Genomic DNA, 16,955 nt, shown 5'->3' with positions numbered 1-16,955 from the left:
CTATATAAAAATAAAGAATAAATAAATGTGAAAAATCCCATCTTTATATTTTATGTTTATACTTTACGTTTAATAAATAAAATAATACAATAAAAACAATAATAGTAAAACATAATTTTATTCATTAAATTAATTACGTAAAACTTTTGCATTCTACCTTTAATTTCCGGCTATACCTTCAACGTAAGAATAATGCGTAGATATATGTATACGATACCTTTTCTTTTTCCACACCCATCGTATAGCAGCTTGAAAGAATAGAAAACAAACAGGTTGGTTAATCAGTGAAATTCTAAAAATGTAATTTTTGAGTATATATGCGATATCTCTCTATGCAAATATACGAGACCCGAAAAATCCGTAGTGTAGCCAATATCGCTCGAAAATGAAAAAAAATCGTTTTACAGCAATAAAAAGTAACTTTTAGAACTCGCGATAACTCGTTGGAATGTCTTATAAAATGCGATATCGATCGATTAAGAACGGCTACTGTTTGCATCATTGCACACATATGATGCAATATGAAATAAAAAGCTCACCTTTAAGGATGACAAGTGCAAACGTGATGTGATTTATAGATATGACGAAGGTCGTAAAAAAATTTATTTCAACAATAATGTTAAAACTATAAAGTGAGAAAATTTTTAAATATTTTTCACAATCGATACATTTATAAATCGATAACATATGTATCTGTAATAAAATTTATTAAAAATACTATTATATATTTTATATTGTACATATAAATTCTGAATTACATCGCGACAAAATGTATTATACGAACATTGCATTTGCAGTGATGAATCCATTTTATATAAAAAATTCCATCTTATTAGATTTTGTTCAGAAAAGTTCAATAAAAAATATTTTCACGTTAACATGAAGTTTGATGAGGTAAGAATTGGATATTGTTGAAAAATTTTGGATAAAAGTACAATAAATATCGACTTTCACAAAAATACTTTTTCTTACGTTTTCCATTGAAATTATTAAGAAACAGATACATTAATAATATATTATTAGTTAGATTAATATACAAGATATGAAAGTTAATGTATACGGGAAACTCCATTCGAAGATTCCACTGTCACTGCATTGTCGATAGGACAGGATGATGCAATCGTTCCTTTATTCTTCTATTATTCTGACATATTTCTTCTTCAAATTTATTTCATGCAAATCCGATTAGTTAGGCGAAGCATTTATCAAGCATGCTCTAATAATTGACATGTCTAGACTACAAAATGGCTGGAAATAAATTTCTAGAGAGGAAAAATAAAAAATAAATACTAGTAAAAAAAAATAATAATAAAATATTACAAAAGTAATAATAATAGAAATACTATAAAAGAAATACTAAATAATCGATAATGAATCATAACATAGATAAAAGAAAAATTTTCGGACAAATAAAAATTGTTTATATATATTCTTTCTTGACATAATTGTAGTCAAAATTATGGCCAAAATTCATTTACGATAGAATTAAACAAAACTAAAAAAGTGCACATGCATTTTATATTTGTTTACAATTTAATATAATACTAATTTAATATAATACTAATTAAATTTATAATTAAGATGGTCACTCTTTTGAAAAGTTTCATAATTGTGATATTTTTGATTCGATTGATTAATTTTTCTTTTATTTGAATTTTAATATTTCGTTTTTATTAAGCAATTCAATTATACAGCCGGATTAAACATATATAAAAGGTTCAAATTTTATTATAACATAATTACGCAATACTTTATTATTACATTCGTTTGGAGGTAATCTCATTATGTTGCTCTAAAATATATAATTTATCCCTTGCGTGAAAAATTTTAATTAAACACGCAAATTATGCGTAACGTAAATTATTACATTTACTTAGCAGCGAGATAATTAAGTATACTTTCAGACTAAAAGGCACATTATAACATTTGCAAAATGTATCACGCATACCGCGTGCAGCTCGATGTGATATAAGTGACATAATGGTGTCACGCAACTACAATAAAGTACATTACGAAATATCTCATACGGAAACGAATCGTTCGTACGAATGAACGTACGTTCAGTTTTCCGCTTAGTATTAAATCTTATCGCGATTGTCTTTTTCAAAAATCGTATTTACACAATTACGTTTGCGTCTGAGTAGCGTCACAGGAAAATCCGGCTTGACCGAGCAAAGGTCAAATATAAAGGTCAATAGATACATCTTCCATTATGTTTGTCGTGAATGCTACCATATGACATGATATTACAATGCTAATAACAGTGTGAAATACGAGTAAACATTAATGTGACTTCGCATTGAATTAGTGAAATACGAGTGCACATTAAAAAGATTGTTTTATATAAAGTATCTAAATATAGTGGCATAATATAATCAACTTTCAATAAAATAATATATGTATATTCTGTTAAGTAATGTGGCATGTTATTATTGAACTGTCTAAAATATTTATGTCCTTCTATATTTAACTTTGCTAATTCCATGTGTAACAACTTTTAGTACTAATGGAAGTAATCGAATTCATTGTACCGTGTCCAGATCTTCAGAACTGAAACCGGCACAATCTTGAGGAGTTCAAATGAAAATCTGAGAATTAAACTCTTAATGTTTTTTTGGTCGGCAACATAGATGAATTTAGGGGGCATTTTTCATACCTCAGTTATCAAGAATTCGACTTGGCGGAATTGTGCAATGCGAAGATTTCAATATCTGACAGAAGCATCCGTCCTCAATGTTCGTGCTGACATTGTGGGATCGACGCAATTCGATGAATCCAAGAAGATGTCGAAATCGTCACGAATAATACATGCACCAACACAATAAAATCCGCGATATGAATAGCCTTTCTTTTCCATGATCAGCAGAGGAATGATGTGCGGAATTTTGTGAGGAAATATTCACAAACTCACCTTGCAGGCGATGCAGGTGTGAGACAGGAAGCGCGGACTCGTCTACTCTGAGGGCTCGTTTCGATCCTCGTGTGACTGAATACCCCCCACAGATGGGGGTTGGCGCAGCCAGCGCGACCCCCATCGGCTGATCACACGGCGCAAGCGCCTTAATGTTTTTCATCCCTTCATAAGCCACCCACATAAAGAGGGAGACTCCCGCGCGAGTTAAATCGTGATTACATCATTCACCGCGCATACGGATTTGGAGATCGATTATAGGGATGATGACGTCATGAACATCAGGGTAGGATTGCTGACCATCTCGAAAAGTGAACGAGAGATTATTTTAAAAAGTCAGTAGTTCTGATTGATAATGAGAGAAACATTTGTTACTATTTTTTTTTCTTTTCCTTTCTTTTTTCCCTATATAAATGTTAAAAATTGACTTTACTTGAGATTGGTCAAAAAGTTCGTATAATATTTCAAGATTGCCGCAGAAAATAAAATTCCCTGACATTTCCAAATTTTCCAGATAAAGATGGAAAAATTTTCACTATGTAAATTTTAATATTTTGAAACAGGGGTTGTAAAAAAAACCTATTCTACATTATTAAAAATAACATAGATACATTTAAATCTTGTTTAATAAAATCTTGAATGCAAATTTAACAAAACATAAATAAGTATTGAAAAAAAGAATGTTGTTATAACGGAAAAGAATGATAAAAATATTGCATGGTAAAAATATTGAATAAAATATAAATTTTAATTATTTTATTAAAATTGTTTGGTGATTATAACTTTAATTTTACAATTTGAAGTAAAATATTATATTATATATTTAATAAAATATATAAATAATGGATAGTAATAACAAAGTTAATTAAAAGTAATAACAAAGTTAAATTAAGTTTCTTCGTGTTACTGAGTATTATGTATTAAAGAGTAAAGATAGAGAAAATTTGGTAATCCGAAATATGGATATTCTTTTTTCATCCGCAAAACGGATGTATGTACTTCCAATGTATATTACATACATACTAGAGTTTTCTAGTACAAACATTGAAACTAGAAAACGATCATTATTGACTATAATCGCGAACGATTATCAAATAGTCGAGTTATGTAAGCGATTTATTTATTCGCTAATAAGGAATTGACTATACAAAAGCGATACGAACGTCAATCCCTTTTTGTTATCGCGCCTCTAGAATGATAAGAGTTTTATTATTTCGCAGTATAATATATATAATATATATAATATTTGTATTTTTACAATTCGAGAACGTAAATAAATGCGACGTAAGTAATCGCCTTTTGTAATATCATTAGTCAAAGTAGTCACGTTTCATTATGAAATTATTGCAACATTGCGAGAAAGCGAAAAAAAAGGAAAGGAGGAAATGCATACAAAGTAACCGCGTGTGCGTGGGCTTTCTCTAAACATGCGCGAAAAAAATTCGCGTCTCGCTGGCAGCCGGTAACGTCTGCAAAACTGTCGTCAAAAACTGGCATATTGCCCAACGCGATCACACGGAAACGTAACCGAACATTCATCTTATCATCCCGGATGTGGTTGGCGCGACACTTGAGGAGAAAATTATATGTACGCACTCCCTTAAGCCAGCTGGTGACGCGTAACTCCTTATTGTAAGGAAATTAATCGACCGCGATGTATCTTGCCATTCTTCAAGAATTGTCCTGAAGAACAAGCTTGAATTGCAAAGACAAAAAAGATTTTTAAAAAGATTTTTATAAAAGAAAATAATAATTTATAAAAGAAAATAATTTTCTATAAAAGAAAATAATATTTTGCAAACATTTTTTTTAAGAATCTTATTGATAATTTTGCAATCAAAAATTTTTTTCTTTTTATCCTCTCTTATTTTCTACCTGATATTAGATTCAGCTGGCAATTTATTATATTTACGATTCCGTGGAGATTTCAATACTTGATATGGTTGTATCGAATAATTTCCTTATCGTGTTCAATTTGTCATTAGATGAAGGATAACGAGCAGAAAAGATTGTAATTGATACAATTGAGTGATATTACAATGATGCATTAATGTGTAATTAAAATCTTGGTGATTGTACACGAGACTTGACAAGTGCATATAACATGGTTTATTGGATGATTCAATAGGCTTAAGAGGAGCTTAATTATCAAGATAGTTGAAATTCTTCACTTTCATTGCACTATTTGATTTTTAAACGCTTTATTTACACAATTGCTCGTTATCGCAGAAAGTTATTCTAAGTAGTTTTAAACAGAATACTTACGTAAAGTGGTTTTAAAGATTCAATTTCTATAATGCTTGCCCTTACAACATAACAGATAATAATAACAATGCAGATAAATAAAAAAAAAATAAACAGAAAATGTAAAAAGCTGGTTAAAATTTCAATAAGATTACTATTATCTGTTATACAATCTGTCAGATCTAATTAAAGCATTATGGGAATTATTTGGAATAGATATTTAGGATTCGAAATTCCTATTTGGAATTGTTCAATTATTCTCTAGATTTCTATTGTGTTTTCTATATGGAAAATAAAATAATTCCGATCGGAATCTATTCCGAATAACTGCATAATACGAGTCTAGATCAATTCAGTTGCACTTTCTATATTCTATCTCTTTTTTTAAAAATCACATGTTTGTTTCATAAGTGCAGAAGCTAGAAGCTAGAAAATATCCTCGGGCGAGAGGATATTTAGCGTATAATATATACATTATCGAGCAGTCGATAGTGAGTTAACATCGTTTCCCTGCGAGACATTTCGCTCGCGTTGTAATTTTCTATTTTTACGACAAGCAAATGTCCCGCGCAGTTGCGAGACTAACGTCATTTTCACCGCGGCTTTCGTCAGATAAGGAGAGACGTAGTTTCTTCTTGGAAGGAGAAACAGAACCGATTACGTGCCTCCGCACACACCCACCGCATTGACCAATAGAGAATGACGGCGACTAAACGTTTCTCCGTGATCGTTAAATTAAAAAGGCCGCATTTTGGTCCTTCGATGAATCGATTGTAACACTTATGTACGTTTTTTAACGTACTAAAAAAAAATCGCCGTAATCATATTCAAATGTTTTTTATTAAAAAAAAATGAGCTAAATTAAAAAATAAACAAGAATATTTTCTTGAATAATACTAGCCGAATATTTATTAAATATAAACATATATTTATTTTCGATACGAGAAACATTAATTTGATATTTAATAATCATCTTTTTAAGTAAATATTTACCACAAGTAAATATTAACAAACAAATTAAGTAAATATTTATCAAAATTTAATACACATTTTTTTTCTAATGTAGCTATGCGGAATCGATGGTTACGTTCTCCAAAAGATTCATATAATTTTCAAGTCGCACATGCGACATGCCTTTCGACAGACAATGGTAATCTCTGCTTCGATCGATACGCGCTCGAAGCTGATGAAACGAGCTCCATCATGGATACGCGATCGAAAAAAGCGTCAATCACCTGTTGAAATACCAAACGCAATTCGCGAATTACTGTGCGATTATCGCGTGTGTACAGGACTATTTCTGTCAGATAAACGATATGACCAAAAAAATGATAACCTTGCTGAAACGAAACGTTCAACGTCTGTTATATTTCAATTTCAAATCATATACGCCTTGTTTCGTTAGCCGCGTTTAATATGCACCGAGGGCAAATTAATCAACTGCCTAGAATATCGTTAAACACGAATCAAATGCGAATACAGATACGCGCAACGTGTTTGTTACATCACTCGGGCAAACTTGATCACGTGTCTTATTGCATCCAGTAGCGTAATTGATATTATTTTCAAGAAAAAAAGATAGGAAGGAAAAGAGAGAAAAGAAACGGTAGAGAAAAAAATAAGATAATTCGATAGAAGTAAAGAAATGGGGTATTAAACGTATTTTAGATCGTTACATACTTTTCGCGTGATGACACTTGAGAAAAATAGTTAAGCGAGGAAGGCTTTACGGCGAGTTACGCGTGGAATTCTTGCCAATAATCCGACGTGATAATCATCTCTACACGTCGCGCGGTATTCTAAGAAAATTCTAGGCCTAATGTACACGAGTACGTACAGTTGCGCGTTCATTAAAATAATAGTTAACGTAATAGTCTGACGTTTCTTTGGACGAGGAGAGGATCAGAAATCGATCCTCATCCCTTTTCAGACATTGACATTTTTTTCATATCGACATTTGTTTGCTATCGTTAATTAATATTACGTGTTTTCGATTAATTCTCAAAGAGCATATACGAATTAATAAGATTATATAAGAAAATGTTTCTTTGATGATTTATACAAAATGTATAAATTGGCCGGATAAAACGAGACAAAGTTATGTACACATGATATATTACGATAAATCTTTAGAGTTAGAAAACTTTTGTTCAACTTTTTATACTTTTGTATTTTCCCCACAGCCTAAAAACTTGCAGCAATATCACTTACAGAAATCTAATACTGGTCAATACTAAAAGATAATAATTAATTACCTATTTTAGATATTTAAAACACTATCAGTACCTTAAGCAATTAATGTCCTTCAATAATAAATTAATCAGTATTAATTTCTGTAAGAAATATTACTGCAATATTTGTAATGTTGTAATATTGCTGAAACGTTGCAAATGTTACTGCAAGAATTTCATTTCAAGCGCAAACAGTATCATATTGTAGTCACAAAGAACCCATTGATTCCAAATATAGTTGCAACTTTGCAACAAATTTAATAGTTGATAAAATGAGCGAAACGCTTATCTATTCGCAACGTGTCACACGTGGATTTCGTGCGGACACGAGATGCCATCTTGTAAACAAAATTAAACCGAAGATTATGAGTCTTCTATCGCACCTACAAAGTTTGCGAGACACGCTGTGCGTGTGCGCGCATGTCCGCCCACCTGGCTTCGAATAACCGCGAGATTTCGACATTATTCTAAAAATAGGGTGTTTTCCCGCTGGCGCATGTTTCGTTTCATAGAGTAAGTATAAACGATCATCTTTGCGATGCGACACACCTCGGGTATTAGCTAACTATAAAGCATCTGTCGCGCTCCGACGAGCCCATATTCATATTTTAAATCGTTAGTATCGTCACGACTGACAGCGCAAGTCCGCGCAACTATTGGTGCGACATCTTTCGATATAAAAAGTAAGCCACATATTTTCGAGTCCCTCCAATTGAATAATAATATATCAGTTCTCACCTTTGCTTACGCAACTCTTACGTCGATGACTTTGAAAATAACAAAGCATTTTCAAAAAAGAAAAAATTCGTAATATTTGTATACCGAAAATATTCTTGTTTATTTCCAATAAATTGGATTTCGATTATGTTATTAAATTTGCATAATTTTGTTAACGTGTTTAATCGAGAAATGAATTTATTGTCGTGTGTATTTAATTTTGTATTTAATTTTCGAAGCACATCGCTTCGAATAAACATATCGCCAGGATTGGGTAAATTAATGTTTTTTTTTAACTGAATAAAGTTGAAGTCAATGGCTTTATAAAATTAATAAAGTTAAATTAAAAGTTGAAGGAATAAAAAATTAACTTAACGTAAATTAAATCAATATTGAATTAACTTAAGTTAAATAAAAAGTTAATTTTGAAAAAAATTATTTTTTAGATCATAATGTCCTAATTTTTCTTAAAATGAGATTAAATAACTACAATATAGATTATTAAGTAAAATTTAATTTTTAATTTTTTTATTCATATTTTACTCATATAACACATAACGATATAACTATATAAGTTATATAACTTTAAAAAAACAGCCAGCACATAAAAAAGATACAAGATCAGTGATTATTTTTTAATAAGTCTTAAGAAATTGACCAATTACAATCGAATGCGAGAAGAATATGTAATTGATCAATTTCTTACGACTTAAGGTTAAAATACTTATTGTAGATCCGGACTAAGACATAAGGCATAACCGCATAAAATAATCAGAAGATATTAGCATCTTAAGAAATTACTTAAGATGGTCTTAAAATATGAAAGATTGCGAATATACGCCCTTAGTCTTATTATATCTTATTATTTTTCTAAAATATTTAAAAGAGATAAAAAAATTTTTTAACTTAAAAAAGTAAAGTACGTTTAAAAGTAACTTAGTTAAGTTAAAATTTAAAATTAACTAACTTTTTTTAACTTTTAACGTTTTAACTAGTTACTACTCAACCCTGCATGTCGCGATGACAGCTTTACCTTCCTCGCCGAGAGAGGTACGGTGGTTTCTCTAGTGTATATTGGAACATCGAGGTCGCTGACGCTGCTGCTGATGCTGGGTGCACGCGAATCACCGCGTCCTCCGAGCGGTACCGTGAGGTGCGTTGGTCTCAGTGGGTGCGACTCCGCGATGTAGCCCTCGCCGAAGTCCTCGTCATCTCGTTCCATCTATCGCAAACGCGAATTTAAAATCGCAAAACTCAGTCTATCGTTTTCATTTAGAAATAAAAAAGATTCTATGAGATTGATAAATTAAAAAACGAGATAATAAAATTGATTCGCGCATATCTTTCGCAGACGTTACGTTTTTTTGAACTTGCATAATTGCCGTTATTATCAAATTTCCTAATTTTCTGCGTCGTATGTGGCGTACGTAAAATTAGCACGAGTAACGTGACAACGTTACTCCCTGTCAAGTATTTGGCCAATGATCAAGGCTAGTAACCCGATGACATACTCCTCGCACACATGCCTGCTCTTCTAGTTCTATATTATCATTCAGAAACGATCTGACGATTACTTCGCCAAATCGATTCTACATTTGATTTACATTCTAGACTTTAATTCCAAGTATTTATATCATTATACTTTTGTACGTGCTGAGTTTGAAGAATGCAACAAGGATGTTTTTATCATTTTTTCTAATATAAGATTTTCTCTTGTAAGATAAATCTAATGCATATAAATGGAATCGTTAACGCATGATGAAATAATGTAAATTCAAGTCTAGCTGAAAAAAACATTGAAAAATATACAGGCCTCCAGCGTTTTCTTTCGAAAAACGAGTATAGTTGAACAGCGAACGATATATAATATTGACATTTAAATCTCACGCAGAGTCCCGCTTATAGAGCTTTAATCCTTTGATACATTGCAAAAATAAAAAATCTACATTGTTTCAGACTTCAATTGTCCTTTCTAAGCATACACGCTGAAGACAACATCAATTTGCAATGTATTGATCTCTTGCGGAAAATAACGTCTAATAACGAGAGAAGCTTTACAAAAACTATACTAATACGTGCAGTGACAACAATAGGGACAAAAAATTCTAGTAATTGTAAACGGATCTTGAACGACAAAGGATTACCTCAATAAAGTTCTTAGGTGAGGATGGTCGAGAGTTCCGAGTTCGCGCGATTTCAACGTCTCGCGAATTCTCGAATGTTCAGTGAAGATTCGGCAGTGGATGCGCGTCGCACGAAGAGAGGGTGGCTCACGGAAAAAAAAGAAAAAATTGCGACGGGGGAGTTTAGTTTGATCGACAACCGGAATGCATCCGTGCAGCCGGGGGATGCTCTTGAGACTGAGCTTGAGAGGACGCGGCGACTCACCATCGTCGACGACGTAGCCGACGGCCTCTGGCTAGATTTAATTTTAACGCTTCGCTTCGCGTACGCGCCTCCGCTGTTCGACGAATCCCCGAGTTTCATCGAGAAGAGAGAAGAGCCCTCTTCAGCCCTCATCCCGTCTCTTCGATCAATTGATCTGCCACGCGATGCTCCTCATAATTGATTTCACTTAACCTCGGGATATGCATCGCGACTTCGTTTAATTCCTGGAGAATTGTTTGCAAACTACGATTCATTTCTCTCAACCCAAGCCGCAATATTTTTCTCTCGCGCAAATCGATCTTTTTTAAAGAAAATCTACAGAAAAAGATCTAAAGATTCAGAAAAGCTCTTATTGTATGTGTGTGTGTGTGTGTGTGTGTGTGTGTGTATGTGTGTGTATGAAGCTTAGTTAATGTTTAGAACAAAGATCTGCACATTTATATAAATAAATTTGTTGTTAATTTTGTCAAAGTATTCAAGAAAAATCTTTTACTTTCTTCATCTCTTGTTATTACTTATTTTCATCTCTTGTTATTACAACCCTATAATTTATATCAAGATCACAAATCGGACTTAATATATTCTTGAATAATTGTCTCTCTTTTATTCCTGCAATTCATAATTTTATTCTTATATATATTCACAATTACTCTTTTCAATGCTGTCGTATGTTATGTATAGAAGCGTTTAATGTTCTTCTTGTCTAAATAAAAATATTATAGATTCATGTTTGCGTCAATGAAATATTTACGCCGCGACAAGTAAGTAGACTTCCGTCGCGTCTATTTCGGCATCACATGGTTTATTTTCAAGTAAGAAACTAAATAATAAGTTATAGCTGTATATCTATACTTACTCATACAATACGTGTGTCTAAAAGATTTTTCAAAGATGATTTATTGAAATATTTTTAAAATATTATGAAAGACGTCTTAAAAATCACTAAACAATCGCTATTTTTAATTCCAAATTCTCGGAACGATAATTCCTAAAAATGTGAAAAATTTTCTTAGTATTTTAGTTAATTTAGTATATATATTTTATATTTTATATTTTTATATATTTTATATATATATTTTATATTTTTATAATATTTCATATCATTATATACATGTTCCATTATATTTTCAAAAATGACAAAAGATATACATATTTATTATATTTAAAAAATAAAAAAATTCAAAGTTGAAGAATTAATTATATAAAATATTTGAAAAAGTTGGAACACCTTATATATCGAGCAATGCTATTATTTACACGCAGACTTAAATAAACAAACAGATGTTTTCGGAATGATATTGGCATCGCAAAATAACAAATATATGATATATTGTACAAAGTGTCATTTTCATTGTTGTATCGCACACCTCTTATTAATAAAATGTTAACTTAATCCCATCTAAATGTCGAAAGAAATAGTTTCGTATAATTTCCTACATGACATACAAAGTAAATACTTTGCAACAGTAATAATTACTATATATAATAATAATGTCTTTATTAATCATGTCATATAGTTAGCTTCTTGCCAGTAGAAATGAAGATTAAGGTGCCATCTAGAAATAATTTTGCCAACTTTTCAGTGGATCAAGTATCGATCGGTCGACAAACTCGGTGAATAAAATAGTGCGTTTGACTTGCTTTTTGCAGTATGTATTTAATTTAACCTCTCTCGTGATGAACATGATGCGTATATATTATTGCTAATAAACGCAAGTAAATTAGAATATAAGATCATAAAAAGATAGTTACAGGCCTCATGCTATACAATGGTATTTTGGACACAAGTACTTTTAGCTTCAATGAAAAAAGTGAGTAGATCTTATTGAATTAAGTATTACAAGTGTGTGTGTTACATACAACTTAAGGAAACTTTTCATTTTATTGTAGCAACCAAGAAAATATCTACGTTCTAGATTCATTGACACGCTTCGTCTTCATATTAGAGGAGGTACAGGAGGTAGTGGTTTGTCTCGTTATGGTGGAGTAGGAGGTGCAGGGGGTAATATATACTTAATTGCAAAAGATGGGCTAACATTGGAGAATGTTGCCAATACTTTGAAGACCAAACGGGTCGTCGCAGATTGTGGACACGACAGTTCAGCAAGGGGAATTATAGGTGCACCTGGTCGAGATAAAAATATTTCGGTTCCACGTGGTATTTTAGTATATAACCAGAATGGAGTATTGTTAGGTAGATATTTTTCAAACTTTTTGCTCAAAGTTGTACAGATATTGTTACTTTCCTTTCCTCCTTTGTTAAAAATCTTATAGGAGATTTAAACGAAGAGGATTCAAAAATATTAATAGCCAAAGGTGGTTTGGGAGGTACAAAAGACACAGGTTACTGTGGATTGAAGGGAGAATCTCAGGTGATAAAGTTAGATTTGAAACTGATTGCTGATATCGGATTAGTTGGCTTTCCCAATGCTGGTAAAAGTACATTCTTGGCAGCAGTTTCAAATGCCAAGCCTAAAATCGCTAGTTATCCCTGTAAGACTTCTTACATATTTTTTTACTTCTTACATTCTTCATCTTAATTGCTTGTTAATTTTGATTTTACGGTTTGCTTTTTCTATTGTAGTCACTACCATAAGGCCTAGATTAGGAGTCATGAACTACGATGATTTGAGAGAAATTATCGTTGCAGACTTACCAGGTCTGATTGAAGGAGCACACATGAATATCGGAATGGGTCACAAGTTTTTAAAACATATTGAAAGAACAAAGTTACTTATGTTCATCGTAGATATACAAGGATTTCAATTGTCGCCCAAGCATGGACATAGATCCTGCTTGGAAACTATAGTCTTATTAAACAAAGAGATTGAACTTTACAAACCAGACTTATTAAAAATGCCAGCAGTGCTTATAATTAATAAAATGGACACTGACAATGCTAATAATATTCTCAAAGAAATTAAACCAGCATTGCACAACTTATCAAAGTATGTGTCTACATGTCCAGAGGAAATGCAACCTGAACAAGTGATACATTTTGATAATATTTTACCGACATCCTTAATTTCGAAAGGTAATAATATACAAATAGTCAAAGACAGGCTACGAAATATATTAGATAAATATGAAGAGAAAAAACATGCTTTTGAACATAGCAACTTGGACTCCCGGCTAATGGAGAGGATAAACCGGCAATTTGAAGAGCACACACCAATCATTATATAAATTTGTAAGGAAAATAAATATTTTTTAAATAATGCTAATGTTATTGTTAATGTAAGAATGACTCGAAAAATATGCAGATTTAAATTGAATTTTTATTACAGGGATTCGAGATGGCAGACTGTATAGAAATTTGTGATCGTTAAATTCTATTTAATTTCACTAATTTACATTTTATGTCTGCATCTTGTACTCTTTCAATCCAACTTTCTCCGAATGATGCGTTTTTCTCAATAGATACCATTTCGATTTCTGCTCTATCTTGGAGAACGTTTATGTTTGCCATCCACTTTTCCGCACCGTTCCACGCTATCATTACACCATTATCATTGCATAAACGAGGTGGAGTTCTAACAAATTTAAAGCCTCTTTCCGAACAAACAATTTCTAAAGACTTTGCTAAGAAATTATTGCAAGCCACTCCACCGGATATTACCTATATTAAAACAAATATATAAAATAAATTAATATTAAAATAAAATAAATTAAAACAAATATATAAAATAAAAGTCGGAAATTAATTAACATAATCTTAAGCATACCAAAGTTCGTTGTTCTTGTGGTATCAAATTCATATTGTTAATAAATTCCATTGCCCTTTGTGTTCTGAGACATATGTGTCTTGTAAAAACCAGTTGTATGGCAGCGCAAAAATTATACACATCGGGAATTGCCACACTATCAGCAACACCAAAATTTTCTTCTTTATCGAGATATTTAAAACTTTTGTTCCATATTCCTGCAAAACTAAATTGACAATTTCTTTTTGTTGTTAAAACAGGCTCGAAAAAGAATTTAGTTGGATCTGATGCTTTGCTTGCTGCACTTTCTATTGCCTGACCACCGCTCATATGCGAAAATTCTGGTATAGTTGCAAGTTTAAGCCTACGAGCAATCTGCAAAGTTTAAAACAAATCTATTTGTCGTTATACATTTCATAGATGTTTTTACGAGTTCTTTCATAAAATTTTATTGATAATTTTTAGACAAAATTTTAAGTCCAATAATTTATAATCAAACATGTAATTGACAAAAACTTAAAGATATACCTTGTCCAGAATTTCACCAGGTGCATTATCTAATGTAGTACCCAATGTATAAAATTTATCAACATTTTCAACAATCGCTAATAAACTGTGGCCACCTGATACAAGCAAAACAAGATAAGGAAAGTCTACCTACAAGCATGTATATGAATTTTCTTTATGTTTGATGTCATATATATATATAATATTTTATACATATAATGAGCTCTAACATACTTTCTGTACCATTCGGACAGTTAACGCATGAGCTTCCATATGATGTATCGGTATATATGGTTTGTTACCGATCCTAGAAAGATATTTGCCAAACTTATTTCCAACATCAAGCGATAAGGGAAGACCTGGTTTTGTTGTAGCTGCAATAGCATCTATATATCTTAGTCTTAGATTCGCAGATTTCAGTGCATTCTCACAAACTGTAGTAATATGTTGTCTATGCATTTTTCCGGCAATTGAAGGTATTATGCCACCATGTCTATAAATGAGAAAACAAGTATGACTTGCTAGAACAATTTTTAGATTTATTTTTAATGTTTTCTAATATATTAGGTATGGGAAAAAGTTCGTGGTGTTTTTTCCGTTAGATGGCATTAAAAAAACGCCACGAACTTTTTCCCACATCTAATACATAATATACATAAGTTAATTCTTGTATATTAGATAATAAAACAAACATTAAGAATACATTATATAAATTTGATAATTTAATTTAAAAAATTTTTAAAGAATTCATGTCAACTTCATAAATAGTTTGTAATTAACTAATTACTCTAAATGAGTAAGATATTGTGAATTTATCGCTTCGCCCAATATCTTTCCTGTAGTATCTACGATTCCACATCCTGTATCGTCGCAACTTGTTTCGATTCCTAAAATAATAGCTGGTCTGTCGTTTACAAAGTTTCGTATCACGTTTAATCTTGAACATCTAGGCTGGCAAAATTCTAATGAAGTTTTACGCGATAAAAAATACGCGCATTTGGCCATTTCGTCTCAAATATCATGTGAGTTAACCAATGCTAAGCAAACAGGTTAGGGATATATAAAAGTATATAATAATATCTCATAGAATTAAGATTGCCAGAGTACACTTTCACCAACATTTTGGCCTGTACAGATTTATCAATCAATGCAAATGCTATTTGTTTGAATTTATTTGATACATATTCTTTCACATTTCTCAAACGCATGCATGTTCTTCAAACATGCTGATTGGCTGACCGAATAGGGAATTTTCAGTTCCAGAAACTTCTCTAACTTCCACTCCGAAGACCAATCGGCAATATCGGCATGTTCGAAAAAACTGTGCAACAAATAAAATTTCAATCCAAACACGTCTTTACGACATATCTCCATGAAAGTCTAGTAAAAATTCCACATTCGCCGCGGACAAGAAGGAACAGTGACGTAGGATTGGCCGAATTTGAAAACATCGGTGAGGTAATCGATCGATCGAACCAACTGCCCATCCCTTTACTCCCATTTATCGATAAATTCTCCGAACGCGATTGTATCGCGGCCATCATAGGCTCAGTTCAGTGAGTTCGGTCAGTTGGATTCAGTTCAGTTTCCAGTCAGTTCCAGTTGAGTCGGTGATGTTAACATTGGTGTTCATTACGCATCCTAGGAAAAATCAACGCATAAAGGGCATGTAAAATGCACGAATGCCGGAGTTCTCGGACTCTTGGCTCGGTCACGGCCTCGGCCTCGATGACGCTGCCGGGAGCGATGAGCGCGTGGAACGCGAGTAGCAGCGTGCGGATACAATAGAGAGTGGCTTAGTCGAAAGCATCGTGCTGCTAGGGCAAGACGAAGATGTTCGCGTTCTAAGAAGCCGTGCCGTCCGGAACCGAACACGGATTGACCGATCTCGGCCAATTTCTTGTGATTGCTCAGCAGACGATGTTCTTTGAGAAAATCCCATGAACTTTTCTTAAACGAGCGCGTGTGACTCTCGAGCATTCGGTGAAATGTTTTCGTCGCCGGCGTCAGCGGTGGGCGAGCCATCGGGCTACGATTTTCAGAAAGAGGAGAACGCTGCTAAGTGGAAGGGAGTGTTTGTCAACTCCCTGCGCAAGGTACATCTTTCGTTGCTCCGATTCTGCTCCTTGTCGCTTCATCTATCCCTCTTTCCTTCCCCTCTTCCCTTTCCCCATCTCTTTCACTTGCTCTCTCTCTCTCTCTTTCTCTCTCTCTCCCCCNNCNNNCTCTCTCTCTCTCTCTCTCTCTCTCTCT

At 32.6% G+C, this 16,955-nt stretch overlaps 4 protein-coding genes across 4 annotated transcripts in view; 2 read left to right on the top strand and 2 right to left on the bottom strand.

The window, feature by feature from the left end:
- LOC105627826 (solute carrier family 2, facilitated glucose transporter member 1-like) overlaps window positions 1–9,325 on the bottom strand; it is a 23,508-nt gene extending 14,183 nt beyond the window's left edge. The window contains exons 1-3 of the mRNA XM_012209107.1: window positions 9,137–9,325; window positions 7,819–7,822; window positions 6,202–6,221 (exon numbers count right to left, since the gene is read on the bottom strand). Of these exons, the coding sequence (XP_012064497.1) occupies window positions 6,202–6,221; window positions 7,819–7,822; window positions 9,137–9,325 (213 nt within the window). The remainder of the gene's footprint in view (window positions 1–6,201; window positions 6,222–7,818; window positions 7,823–9,136) is intronic.
- Window positions 9,326–12,260: 2,935 nt separating this feature from the next.
- Window positions 12,261–13,900, top strand: LOC105627803 (GTP-binding protein 10 homolog). The gene is made up of 5 exons (XM_012209085.1): window positions 12,261–12,302; window positions 12,382–12,685; window positions 12,766–12,984; window positions 13,076–13,681; window positions 13,779–13,900. The coding sequence occupies exons 1-4, from the start codon at window positions 12,261–12,263 to the stop codon at window positions 13,675–13,677; spliced, it is 1,167 nt and encodes a 388-aa protein (XP_012064475.1). The 3' UTR covers window positions 13,678–13,681; window positions 13,779–13,900.
- Window positions 13,817–15,707, bottom strand: LOC105627815 (probable tRNA N6-adenosine threonylcarbamoyltransferase, mitochondrial). The gene is made up of 5 exons (XM_012209096.1): window positions 15,490–15,707; window positions 14,937–15,195; window positions 14,724–14,852; window positions 14,217–14,570; window positions 13,817–14,110 (listed from the first exon to the last, which is right to left on the bottom strand). The coding sequence occupies exons 1-5, from the start codon at window positions 15,705–15,707 to the stop codon at window positions 13,817–13,819; spliced, it is 1,254 nt and encodes a 417-aa protein (XP_012064486.1).
- A 983-nt stretch (window positions 15,708–16,690) lies between these two features.
- Window positions 16,691–16,955, top strand: part of LOC105618963 (protein son of sevenless) — a 10,530-nt gene continuing 10,265 nt past the window's right edge. Inside the window, exon 1 of the mRNA XM_012200497.1 lies at window positions 16,691–16,798. Within this exon, the coding sequence (XP_012055887.1) occupies window positions 16,691–16,798 (108 nt within the window). The remainder of the gene's footprint in view (window positions 16,799–16,955) is intronic.

Source organism: Atta cephalotes, assembly GCF_000143395.1.
Source record: "Atta cephalotes unplaced genomic scaffold scaffold00001, whole genome shotgun sequence".
Taxonomy (NCBI): domain Eukaryota; kingdom Metazoa; phylum Arthropoda; class Insecta; order Hymenoptera; family Formicidae; genus Atta; species Atta cephalotes.
The sequence above is the reverse complement of the archived record's forward strand: the minus strand, read 5'-3'. Positions and strand labels throughout refer to the sequence as shown.

Bases quoted from the DNA above. Each gene is read 5' to 3' on its own strand.
- LOC105627815 (XM_012209096.1), bottom strand. From the start codon at position 15,707: ATGGCCAAATGCGCGTATTTTTTATCGCGTAAAACTTCATTAGAATTT. The intron at 14,571-14,723 runs GTATATCTTTAA...TAAACTTTGCAG, and splicing joins CTGGTGAAATTCTGGACAAG to ATTGCTCGTAGGCTTAAACT. The intron at 14,111-14,216 runs GTATGCTTAAGA...GTTTTAATATAG, and splicing joins CACAAGAACAACGAACTTTG to GTAATATCCGGTGGAGTGGC.
- LOC105627803 (XM_012209085.1), top strand. From the start codon at position 12,261: ATGGTATTTTGGACACAAGTACTTTTAGCTTCAATGAAAAAA. The intron at 12,686-12,765 runs GTAGATATTTTT...AAAATCTTATAG, and splicing joins CCAGAATGGAGTATTGTTAG to GAGATTTAAACGAAGAGGAT. The intron at 12,985-13,075 runs GTAAGACTTCTT...TTTCTATTGTAG, and splicing joins TAAAATCGCTAGTTATCCCT to TCACTACCATAAGGCCTAGA.